The sequence below is a fragment of the Triticum urartu genome, chromosome 2A (assembly GCF_056163025.1).
Source record: "Triticum urartu cultivar PI428250 chromosome 2A, HENAU_Tu73, whole genome shotgun sequence".
Classification (NCBI taxonomy): domain Eukaryota; kingdom Viridiplantae; phylum Streptophyta; class Magnoliopsida; order Poales; family Poaceae; genus Triticum; species Triticum urartu.
Window position 1 is genome coordinate 682,956,760 of NC_141874.1, and position 12,208 is coordinate 682,968,967.

A 12,208-nucleotide genomic window follows, 5' to 3' on the forward strand; every position below is an offset into this window, starting at 1 on the left:
TCAGTAATTCAAAACACGTTCGTGTTTCAAAGTAATTTCAAAAAATGTTCACAATTTCAAATTTTTGTTGGGAATTTGATGAAATATTCCATTTTTTGGTAAAAATTTCTATAAATGTTCGTGGTTTCAAATTTTTGTTCCGAATATCAGAAAATTTCCACTTTGCAAATATTTGTTCAGAAATTCAAAAAATGTTCACAGTTTAAAATTTTGTTCACAAATTCAAGAAAAGTTTTTCAAAACCCAAATAATTTGTGCAATTATTCTGGATTAAGAAAAAACAATTATTCAAAAAAATTCCTATCTCCGAAAATTTCTTCAGAAATTCAAGAAATGTTGGCACTTTTTATAAAGATATGTTAGAAAAACCTTCACCCCAGTAACTAATTTCGGCTTGCTCAACAACAAAAAAATTGGTTGACTACAATAGTGGTTCCGGTTCGCTACAGTAGAATATTCTGGTTCTACATCTACTTTAGTTCTTTAAGTTCTTTGCTGCTCTATTATCAACAATACTTGTAAACTAGAGTGTTTTTTTTTGTTTGTTTGAGAAACTGTTAACTTGAGTGGCTAGGAGGGTGTTCTAATCCTGTACCACGCGCGTCTCCTATTTTATGCTATTTTTTCCGTCCCGCGGTAGAACTCGATGGGCCGGCCCAGTCAGGATTGCCCCGGCCCATCCAACTTTCTGCGTTCGTAATCCCAGTGTGGTCTTCCCCCGGCCCAAACCTGTCCAAAGCACACACGCGGAAGAGGACCCCGTGGAAGGAATCCCGAGCGGCGGCGCAACTCTCGTCTCTCCCGAGCGAGGTGACAAAAGCGGCGGCGAGGGGGCGGCGGGGACGAGTGGGCGGCGGCGGCGCAACCTACCTCGAGGAGGAGGGCGCTCCCCAGCTTCGACGAGCTGCCACCAAGTCCGGCCGAAACCCTAGCCTCGGCTTTCCCCTATCTCCCCCGCCCTCTCACTTCGGAGAAAAGGCATCTCCGGCGACGAGATCTTCAGGCATCTCGAGGTAGTTGTTCGCCGTCGTCCGCGAAAACCCTAGCCGAATATTATCTGTCTCTCCTCAAATGTCGCCTTCAAGGTCGAGACTGCTAGAGTGTATTTGGAATTATCATCAATTTTTGATAGATAGGCAATGCTATGGTTGCTGGTTGTTGTTTTTGCTGGACCATCAGTCATTAAAATTTTGGTATGGAGGTGTGCAGTTAAGTTTTTCAGTTGACATGCTGGTAATGGTTAGAGAATTGTGCAATTTGTGTACCATGATATGCACATGCATCCTCATGTCATGTTAATACTTCTTTTTTTTCATTTCAAGGATGCCCTTCTGCTGTGCCCTGCTCTTGCTAGTGCTAATGTCATATGGCCTTGTTTTTCTCCCTTTCATGATTAAAATCCAAATGTTTGATTCACTCTGCTACTCTTTTAACACCCCTGCATGCATGTCACAACAGCTGATCATGGAGGGTTGGTAAGGACGCCGTCGAGGTTGGAAGTTTGCTTGCCCAGTAAGTCACTCTTGCGCATTTAGTATATCACCTCGTTCCATTTACTCAATGTGACTTCTCTCAGGAAAATTGGAACTAGAGTGCAGGTGACTGAGTTTTGAAAGTAAACTAATCCTTTGCCATCTGATCTGTTGTTTTGCAGGGTTCAGTTCCGCGCCCAATTGCTTCTGTCAGTTGTTGTGTCTCTCGTCCTATTTCTTCTATAGTCTTTCAACTCCACAACATTGTTTGGTATGTGCTCCGCAACAAATGACTTTACTGCCACCGGTCAGCAATATAGTGTTGTGGCACATGTTGGTTGTTTGCCATTTCTTTTCAAGTAACATTGACTCCGCTGCATTATCGCCTTACATATGCAGTCCTCTTTTACACCCAGTTTCGTAACACTGAATTTCACTTTATTCTATTTACTCTCTATATTTGTACACAGACTCGATATGGTGAGACCAGTTCTAAGGGGCAGTCGGAGTAAAGATGACTCAAACGATTGGGTTTGTGGCAAATGCAAGGCCACAAACAGGTCATTTAAACTTATGCTATTTGATGTGCCAAGGTTGATCTGCTCTTGCGGTAGAAAGGTATGTACTTGTCAAAATAACCGTTGTTGTTTTGGTTCGACTAGTGTCCATCACTCCATTTATTGAACTAGCATTCCGGCAAAATGTTCTTACCATATTTCTATTTCTTGTTTGGTGGAAAATTGTAATCTGGCTTCTGAAATAGTGCCCAGACTTCCACTTCAACATGAGAGCTATAAAGGTTAATGGACGCCGCATTGCCCGTAATACGAAAATACAGAAAGGACGTAAGATTTTCTACGCTTGTACTTGAGCAAAAAGACAAGTAATATGCACTTGATTGCTTTATTTATAGTAGTTGTTCCTTTTGTAGCCACATGTATTGCAAATGCATATGCAGTAGCAACAGAAATCAAGCACTGCATTAGAGAACTGCGGCACAAAAGAGACCCTGCTGACCTGCCTGAGTTAAATGCTAACAATCTGGTGGACAATCTTGCAAAGAAGTTCCCAAATCAAGTTCGCAGAATGAAGCCCCCACAGAAACTTGTTCACATGGGTCTCATTTTGAAGGACAAGGGTATCAAGGCAATGGTAACTTGATAAAAACTAGTTTATTCTGTATTATATGAGATTGCAATAACGCCTCATTCATTTTTCAAATGACTCATTTGTGCAATGCAGGTTGGGAAAAAGTATTATAAGATATCAGACATATCAACTATCGAGAGCAATAATCTCCAGGCTATGCTTAACGCAATTGGAAACGGAGAGCCTTTGGTGGCAGGGGTCCGTGTAGGAAAAAAATCTTTGTAAATTGAAATGGTGCCAGATTTATAAAGCACCATCTAAAAAGAAACACTGGGAGAAAAATAAAGTAGTGAGAAACCATTGTGTCGTGCTTATTGGCGGTGGAAGTAGGAGGGGGCGTATTTTTTTTATTTTTTGAATTCATGGCGCAACTTTTGTGTTCGCTTCTTTTCCAAACAGCCGAATTGGCATGTGTTGGAAAAATTCGCCAAGGGAACCTTTCCCGGAGCGTCGTTTCGTCGTGTCTCGGCGTTCAATTATCAACACAATTATTTCTTATCACATATTTCATCACAGAAAAATCAAATACTTCAACAAAATAGCACAACAACAAATAGTTCAATACAAATTATATAGTTCAACAAATAAAAACTCGTATTTCATCACACGGCGTCACCCTTGAGCCTCCATAGGTGCTCAATCAGATCTTTCTGCAGTTGATGATGCACCTGTGGGTCTCGGATCTCCTGACGCATACTGAGATAGGCAGTCCAAGTTGCCGGTAGCTGGTGATCAACTTCGGCTAGAGGACCCTGCCTGTAGTATGGTTCAGTGTCAAACACTGGGTCTTCTTGCTCGCTCTCGATGATCATGTTGTGCAAGATGACACAACAAGTCATGATCTCCCACATTTGATCTTTCGACCAGGTCTGAGCGGGGTACCGAACAACAGCGAATCGAGATTGGAGCACACCAAATGCCCGCTCGACATCCTTCCGGCAAGCCTCCTGAACTTTCGCAAACCAGGCGTTCTTGCCTCCTGGCACAGGGTTTGAGATCGTATTCACAAATGTCGACCATCTCGGATAGATGCCATCTGCTAGGTAGTACCCCTTGTTGTATTGGTGCCCATTGATCTCGAAGTTCACCGGAGGAGAATGGCCCTCAACGAGCTTGGCAAAAACAGGAGAGCACTGCAGCACGTTAATGTCATTGTGAGTTCCTGGCATACCAAAGAAGGAGTGCCAAATCCAGAGGTCCTGTATGGCTACCGCCTCAAGCACCACACTGTAACCGCCTTTGGCGCCTTTGTACATCCCCCGCCAACCAAATGGGCAGTTCTTTCATTTCCAATGCATGCAGTCGATGCTTCCAAGCATCCCAGAAAATCCTCTTGCTGCATTCTGGGCTAGGATCCGAGCAGTGTCTTCCGCGTTGGGTGTTCTCAAGTATTGTGGCCCAAACACTGCCACCACTGCCCGACAGAACTTGTAGAAACACTCCATGCTGGTGGACTCGGCCATGCGCCCATAGTCGTCGAGTGAATCACTGGGAGCTCCATATGCAAGCATCCTCATCGCTGTCGTGCACTTCTGGATGGAGGTGAATCCAAGAGCGCCAGTGCAATCCATCTTGCACTTGAAGTAGTTGTCGAACTCCCGGATGGAATTCACAATCCTGAGGAAGAGCTTTCGGCTCATCCGATAACGGCGCCGAAATGTTCTCTCGCCATGAAGTGGAGCATCGGCGAAGTAGCCGGAGTAGAGCATGCAGTAGCCTTGCAGACGATGCCGGTTCTTTGCTTTCACCCGCCCCGGCGCCGAGCCACCTCGCCGCGGCTTTTCATTGCTCGCCAGCAGCTGGGCGAGGGCGGCGAGCACCATCAGATGCTCTTCTTCCTGGACGTCGGCCGCGGCTTCCTCCTCCAGCACCGCGGCGAGCTCTTCCTCCTCATCCGAGTCCATCGCCGAGACAGGCAAAACGCCGAACACCTTGCGCTCGGTGGGCGTGTACCCGCCGTTAAACCGCGCCTCCGCGGCCGGAAACGGCTGCCGGAAACGCCCAGCTGCTGTGGGAGGGGCTGCCGCGGCGAAGCGCTGCTATTTTCCGGCGGGGAATGGCTATCTAGCGGAGTAGGGCGGCGGCTGTCGCCAGGATATAGCTAGTGGTGGCCGAGGGCGCGGGGGGTGCGAGGCGAGTCGGGAGAAGAAAACCTTGACTTTTCCCCTGTCGGTGTGGGCCAGGCGTGCTTTTTCCTAGCGCCGGAGCCCCCAACGGCTCCCCAGCGCGCCGGGTTCGGCCTGTGACCGCCGGGCGGAAAAAAGGTCCGAACCGGCGATTTTCGGCGTCCTGGGGACGCGACTGGGCCGTTTTTTCGGCGCCGGCGCCGAAAAAGTGGCCTGGGGAGGCCTGTTGGGGGCGCGGCTGGAGATGCCCTAACTTCCATGGCTGTGGCTCCGCTAACATACGCTCGAGTGCCAACATTATGGACCTATGAACTATTCCCTCCGTTCGGAATTACTTGTCGTAGAAACAGATGTATCTAGACATATTTTAGTTCTAGATACATCCATTTCCGAGACAAGTAATTCCGAACGGAGAGAGTACTACTTAGTATAATGGTTGATTTTTCCATTTGGTGAAGTGACAGTTATAACCATGTTTATTAGAATAAAAAAATATCGATGTAGAAGTGGCACAACGAAGCAAGATTATTGCAACCTATATATGCAATGCTAGATAACCCTGTAGTATCTCGCGCCAACCTTTGGCAATGTATAAGCTTATAATGTAGTGGTAAACCAAAACAATAAAGGCAGCACGCACGCACGCATCTCTTACCCAGAATTCACACTAGTAGTAGCTTCCATCGTGATTTGTATATGTAGATTCATGACATGACTGATCCTCCCGATACGTTTGGACCAAACAAATTTATAACTTAACGGCCAGAGTGACGCTCGAAACTCCAACTGAAGAATACACACAAAAGACAATCACGATTTTACCCTACTCCAAGGTCAACAAAACAAGAGAATAATAAAATAAAAATGACAGCATATGATGCGGTTTTGTTTTGGGATATGGGCTCGAGGCCAGCGCTACTATGAACTACAAAAATGACAACGTAAGATCGCTACAGCCGATTTCAACAGACACACCACTCGCTCTGAAAATTGTTTCCATTCCCTAGAAAATGGTGTCCGCTAGGTTTCACTAATCAACATGAATTTGATCCACTAAGTTTTTTTTTCTTTGCTAGTGAATTTTATCCATTAAGCTACCATAGTGATCAAAGGAACCCGTCCCGTGTATGGGGCGCTCGCAACAGCACACTGCCTGTTGACTTCAAAACTCCCCAATCAAAATAGCTAGCATCGTCATCTCTGAATATAATCACCGTGCTTGATGAATGAAAAGTTCCTTTCCCGCAAAAAAAAGGAATCCATCCTGAGCAAGCATTAAAACTTGTGGTTGAGCCTCAAAAGCACGACCTAGATTTTTTATATCACTTTGTACACAAGGAGGGTCATTTTGTGGAAAGACGGATGTTTGAGTTGCTTATTAACCATATAGTCACCAATAGAACAAACATAAACTATCATTATATGGAGTAGAATATGGAAGCTCCCCGTAAAAAAAAAGGTGTGGTTAACTGTCGGGGGACTAATCCACGAGCACCTATGGGACCGGCGGACCGAGTCCCTTTCGGTTCGGCGGGGGCGAGGGTCGCACGAAGAGCGCATCGAGGCGAAGCACACGAGCAGTTTACTCAGGTTCGGGCCGCACGGATGCGTAAAACCCTACTCCTGCTTTATGGTTTGTATTGAGTTCTTGCTCGGGAGCGCGGAGTGCTACAGTACACCCCAGCAGCTAACGAGACCGAGCGTGAGTGTTCTCCTCCTCCCCCCGGGAGCTTCAACGGCAGGTGACTTGCGATCTGTTGCGGCTGCCGCTTCCCGGTAGATCTTGTCGGCGCAGATAAGAGCATCCTTCTTGTCGCCAGGGATAGAGATGACGCTTATCGGGCCTGGCATCTTCAGCATGTTGTATGCGTAGTGAAAGGCTGCCATGAACTTGGCGAGTGCTGGACGGCCGAGTATCCCATTGTAAGGCAATGGAAAATCGGCAACGTCAAAAGTGACCTTCTCAGTCCTGAAGTTTACCTCGTTGCCAAATGTTACTGGCAACGTGACCTTCCCCTTCGGCTTGCTTCTTCCCGGGTTGATTCCTTGGAATGTGCCGGTCTCTTCAAGCTCGCTGTCAGGGATCTGGAGTTTTTGGAGTACAGCGGAGGAGATCAGGTTCAAGCCGGCCCCGCCGTCAACTAGCATCTTAGTGACCTTGAGGTTGCGGATAGTTGGTGAAACCAACATCGGCAAGCACCCGACCGCAGTTGTGCGATCAGGATGGTCCTCAATATCAAAGATGATAGGCATGCTGGACCATTTCAGAAGTTTGCGTGACTCGACAGGTGGTTCCGCCGCATTGACTTCCCGCACCCACTGCTTGAGTTGGCGGTGCGAAGTATGCAGAGAAGCACCGCCGTCAACGCACAAGACCTCTGTGGCTTTCTGGAACTCCTGCTCACTGGCCTCGACACCATCCATGTCTTCGTCGTCGTCGTCATCTTCATCCTTGTCGCGGCCGCGAGGAGGTCTGTCTCCTTGCCGCTGCTTGGCCTTGCCGCGGCGTCCTCCCCGGCCGGCGCGCTTCTTGCCGGATTCTCCAGCGCCTCCTTGGGCCCTCTCCTTGTCGCGTTGCTCGTATTCAGCCTTTTGCTGCTGGACAAGCTGCTCGACCTTCTTGCAGCTCTGGAGGTCATGGCCCTTGGTGCGGTGGATCTTGCAGTACTGCTTGTCGGTGCCGTCCTGCTTGTCGGCGACCGCCACAGTCTGGCAGTTGGTGCATGCGGCAATCTCCTTGCCGGAGCTACCAGCTTTGGCTTTCTTGGCGCCACCTTCGTTGCCGGACTGCTCAATGACTAGCACATCTTTGCCTTTCTTCTTCCTGTTGTTCCGCCGCCGGTTTTTCTTTGCCGGGGCAGCATCCTCGCTGTCAGATCCTCCTGCTCCTGTATTCTCTCCGGGGAGTTTCCTCCCTTCCTCAGCACGTGCACACTTGTCGGCCAGGGCATACATCTCACTGACGTCTCTGATCTTGCACATCGCCATCTCCTCCCGCATCCTGCGGTTACGCACGTTCTGATGGAACGCGCTGATGACCGCGGCAGGGTGGACATCTGGGATGTTGTGCTGTACACGGCTGAATCTCTGAATGTACTTGCGCAGGGGCTCTCCTTCCTTCTGGGCGAGCAGATGAAGGTCACTCTCTTGGCCATGAGGTTTGTGGCCGCCTGTAAAGGCGCCGACAAACTGATGGCATAGGTCTGCCCAGGAGGATATGGAGTTGTCCAGCAAGTGCATGAGCCAGGACCTGACGTTGGGCTTGAGCACCAGCGGGAAGTAGTTGGCAAGGATCTTGTCGTCCCGCCCCCGGCAGCCTGCACCGCGATGGTGTAGATGCTGAGGAACTCCGACGGATGAGACTTGCCGTCGTACTTCTCTGGTACGTCTGGCTTGAAATTCTTCGTGCTGGGCCACTGGACTTGCCGCAGCTCACGAGTAAACGCAGGGCAACCTACCGCGTACGACAAGTCGCCTGGTTCCCCTGGCGCATGCATGTCGACAGAGGGCCCAGCGCGCTGGTCCGATTGACGTCGCGCTTCTCTTCGGCGCTCGATGCGAGTACAAGCGTCTTCTTGCTGTCGTTCGTGAAGAACTTGGCGCTGATCGCGACGAGCTCGTGGATCTGATGACGCAGTGGAGTCGCTGTCGAGGTGGATCCGGCGAGTCGTCGATCTTGGCCTTCGGGGCGGAGAGTGCACAGTGGTTGCACCCCCACCGGTCTTGTCGCCACCGGCTCGTGCCTGGCTGACTTGCCGCGGCTGCGACGTGCTCGGCTGCCGTTAGGTGTCGCCGTTGGCGAAGCCGATGAGACTCTGAATGGTGGCCCTCCAGTCGTTGATCTTGTCTGCCATTGGAGGGTAGTCCAGGAGCAGTTGAGTTCGCGCCAAAACTTCCGCTGTAGTGGCGGGTGGCGGTGGCGAACGGTGCGAGGAGCGGGATATGCTCGGACTTCTAACTATGTTAGAAGGAGCAGTATCCCGTCCAGGCGACCGTGCCTCGCTCGTGCCAGCATGTTGGCGTGCATGCTGGTCTTGAGCACTCCGAGATCCACCAGCTCGATCTTGGTCCAGTAAACGCATGGTACCGTGAGTACCATGACGCTGCCGGTCCCGCGCCTCCTGAGATGGGCGCAGTGCATGTACGGACGCCGAGGTCTTGGAGTGCGCCCGGTCATTGTGGGAGCCGGCTACACCGCCGATGGACAGCGCAGCCTTGTCCTTGGACCTGGCAGCACCGTGAGCTCCCTCGTCGACGCCCGTTCTTCCGCCGGCGTCTGCCCCATCAGCCGTTTGCTCCGGCGGTGGTGGGTTCGGCGCGGACGGAGCAGCCGCCTCCGAAGCCTTCTTCTTCGGTGGCATGTCGATGAAGATGATGAAGATCTAGCTCCTGTGAACGCCGGATCTGGTTCACACAACCTTGACACCCCCTGCCTGGCGCGCCAAGGATGTCGGGGGACTAATCCACGAGCACCTATGGGACCGGCGGACCGAGTCCCTTTCGGTTCGGCGGGGGCGAGGGTCGCACGAAGAGCGGATCGAGGCGAAGCATACGAGCAGTTTACCTAGGTTCGGGCCGCACGGATGCGTAAAACCCTACTCCTACTTTGTGGTTTGTATTGAGTTCTTACTCGGGAGCGCGGAGTGCTACAGTACACCCCAGCAGCTAACGAGACCGAGCGTGAGTGTTCTCTTCCTCCCCCCCTCTACGTTGCGCATGGGCCTCCTTTTATATGCTCAAGGGGTCACCGACAGGTGGCAACGTAGACAAGGGTAAAAATGGAAAGGTGTTGCGGTTGGTACAGCTACCTGCTACAGTGTATCATACCTAACCCTGACGGCAGGGGACCAGGGCATTAAATGCCCGTCCGCGTCGCCTAAATAGTGCAAAAGGGACCGTCAGGGACGCCACCGCTCGCCACGATGGCAATCTTGTCAGCGCCGCTTGCCACCGCGCACCGCTGGCTGCACAGCCTCCCGCCACGTACGCCTGGAAGGGTCCCAGAGCGACACGTTGGTGGATGTGCTGGAGCGCGGACACAGAGTGGTGGCTTGCCGCGGCAAGCGCCTTGCCGCGGTCGTTGTCTTGTCGCGTCCGGGAGCTTGTCGCTCACCGGGCCTTGCCGGGACGCGTGGCGCGTCGCGGCAAGTTCCTTGAGATGCCTTGGTTGGCCTTCCCGGCAAGCTCCTCTTGCCGGGGTCTTGTCTCCTTGGCTTGGATACTTTGTCCTTGAATGGCTCCAAAGGAACCACGGAGGACCTTGGCGGTCACCCGGCAAGCCTTGCCGCGGGATGCTGCGACTGCCCGTGCACAAGTTCGGAATACTAGGGTACCCCTACTCTAGTACACCGACATTAACTCTCAATCGACTGAGATTTAATCAAGGCTCAGTCAATGATGTAGTATATACGAGAAAAAAAACTATTTTTTTAATGCAAATCTTCATATAAGATCAAAAAAATATAGCAACGAAGTGTGAGACTTAGCAAAACTTAAAAAAAGGATGGAATATGGAAGCACATATATATGGTAAACCAAAAAGCATCGAGTAGATGGAAAATAAAAATAAACTCATGAGTTACGTTTCACTTACTTCCGAAGCACACATAGCTTTGCTTTTGTATACAGCAATGGAAAATGACTTAGTAAGATGCCATCCTCTGTTGCCCAAAGGACGAGCTCCACGTAGGCAGTTCTGCTCGGAGCCTCAAACGATGAGCATCTGACACTTTTGGCTGCAGTTGTCTTCCATGCATGAATACTGTGCGGTGTTCCCTCCTAAAAAGATCCCGTTGCACCCTGAAGAACTCCTTCCGAGCTTGCACGTGCAAGGAACAAGTTCAGTCAACGGCCATAAAAACAATCAGTAAACTTTGCAAGGAAGCTAGACGTCCCTGGCTTCAGTTGCCAAGATAACTTCTTACTAGGTAGTAATAAGCATCTTTGCGATACAGAAGACATTGCTAGCTATTTTCAAGAGCAGTCCAAACAGAATAGCATCTTTGGGATTCAGAGGACATTGCTAGCTCTTTTCAAGTCCAAACAGAACAGCATCTAGCAGAGAGGAGCAGCTCCACAAGTAGCTTGGTTACAGAGTAACAATCATCACAGTCCTAATCAGAAGTTCAAAATCAGCACAGAGTTTCCAGGCACAAATTATGCAAGGAGCCGCTAGAACAAATTTCCGAGTGACTGAGAAGATGTGTAGGGTCAAACATAAGGTCATTGTCAACAATGTAGCACATACACATTGGAGGCCGCTACATAACTCTAGCCAATGCCCAGTACTGCCCGTCGGGCGAGGAGAATAAAACGAGCCAAGCAATGTTCCCGCCGGTTGATCTATCGGTTGGTGCAGTGTTTTTGCCGCTCGGACCAATAGAAGAATGAATTTTATCACTTAGAATTTGACTCTAAGAAGCGACCGACAAATTTTATCTCTTGATCTGTTCTGTCGTGTCCAAGATCTGATGCAAGCTAGAACGGATCTACTGGTTGTTGAACCCCCTAATTTGCAGCTTGGACGCAGCAAGAACACAAGACAACTCGGCCATCAAGAGATGGACCAAATTCGCGAGCACATACCTGCCAGGAGGGTGAAGATGATGATGCCGATCCGGCGATCCCCTCCTCGGCAGCGGTGGACGAGGAGCGGATCGGCTCAGTATGTTGGCTGCTGTTAGCTCACGGCAGTTTTTTCTACTTGCTAGTACACTCTACACAGCTGCCAGTAGCTACAGAACAATTGAAGACGCCCCCGTAGCGAGGGTCCGCAATATGGCGCAATGCCTTTCACATGCAGTGCAGTGGGAATAAAGGCAATGCATGTTGCTTTGGTGCAGCTCAGGCACAAGGACAATGATACGGTACCATTCATGATGCATGCAAGTCCGTGACCGGCCTTTCTAGTTTTTCTTTTCCTTTTTTTTGAGATGGGGCCCTTCTCGCCTTGGAACGTGTGTGTCCTCACCCCCTGATAAAAGTCGCATGTCACGCTGGGTTTTATAGCTCAATCATTTTGGTACGTGACTAGCACATATGCGTGTGCCTTTGCAACGGAGGAGAAAATTAGCATAAATTTATTGAGGGTCATATATGCAAACACGAGTCCCGTTTGTTGTAATGAGAGAGAAAATTGATGCCAATTTATTATTAGTAAGATCATATGTACAGGCAAAACATCAGTGTGTGGCTACGGACAACAACATCATATTTTTAGGTATAAGATATGGGGTCGATTAGTGCCCAACGACTTTTATGAACGTGATGTGTAATGAGAGAAAAAATGCCGCATATTTAGTAAGGATCATGTGTACAAGCATATCATCATGTGCGTGGTTACGGACAACGATATCAAGATCTCTACTCCTAATGAAGCAGTTGGTATGTTGGCATCTATGGTTTTTTTTCATCATTTTCGTCTGGTTTCTTTCCTCCCCTTCCCCAACCCTATTGGTTTAT

The 12,208-nt window shown here is 49.7% G+C and overlaps 2 protein-coding genes across 5 annotated transcripts; one reads left to right on the top strand and one right to left on the bottom strand.

Annotated features, from left to right (window-relative positions):
• The first annotated feature begins 529 nt into the window (after nt 1-529).
• On the top strand, nt 530-5,533 carry LOC125539698 (uncharacterized). 2 transcript variants are annotated; one of them, XM_087544893.1, is made up of 7 exons: nt 530-1,013; nt 1,459-1,512; nt 1,655-1,743; nt 1,943-2,090; nt 2,236-2,317; nt 2,404-2,624; nt 2,715-5,533. In XM_087544893.1, exons 4-7 carry the CDS (start codon nt 1,950-1,952, stop codon nt 2,844-2,846), a joined length of 576 nt encoding a protein of 191 aa, XP_087401019.1. In that variant the 5' UTR covers nt 530-1,013; nt 1,459-1,512; nt 1,655-1,743; nt 1,943-1,949; the 3' UTR covers nt 2,847-5,533. The 2 variants fall into 2 exon arrangements, with proteins under 2 accessions (XP_087401019.1, XP_087401020.1); XM_087544894.1 differs by lacking the exon at nt 1,655-1,743 and having other exon boundaries at nt 533-1,013; nt 1,459-1,510; nt 1,940-2,090.
• Nucleotides 5,534-5,540: 7 nt separating this feature from the next.
• On the bottom strand, nt 5,541-11,588 carry LOC125539701 (uncharacterized). 3 transcript variants are annotated; one of them, XM_087544891.1, is made up of 3 exons: nt 11,333-11,588; nt 10,672-10,860; nt 5,541-10,565 (listed from the first exon to the last, which is right to left on the bottom strand). In XM_087544891.1, the coding sequence occupies exon 3, from the start codon at nt 7,985-7,987 to the stop codon at nt 6,416-6,418; it is 1,572 nt and encodes a 523-aa protein (XP_087401017.1). In that variant the 5' UTR covers nt 7,988-10,565; nt 10,672-10,860; nt 11,333-11,588; the 3' UTR covers nt 5,541-6,415. The 3 variants fall into 3 exon arrangements, with proteins under 3 accessions (XP_087401017.1, XP_087401018.1, XP_087401016.1); XM_087544892.1 differs by lacking the exon at nt 10,672-10,860 and having other exon boundaries at nt 5,541-10,557; XM_087544890.1 differs by lacking the exon at nt 10,672-10,860.
• Between the last annotated feature and the right edge of the window lie 620 nt (nt 11,589-12,208).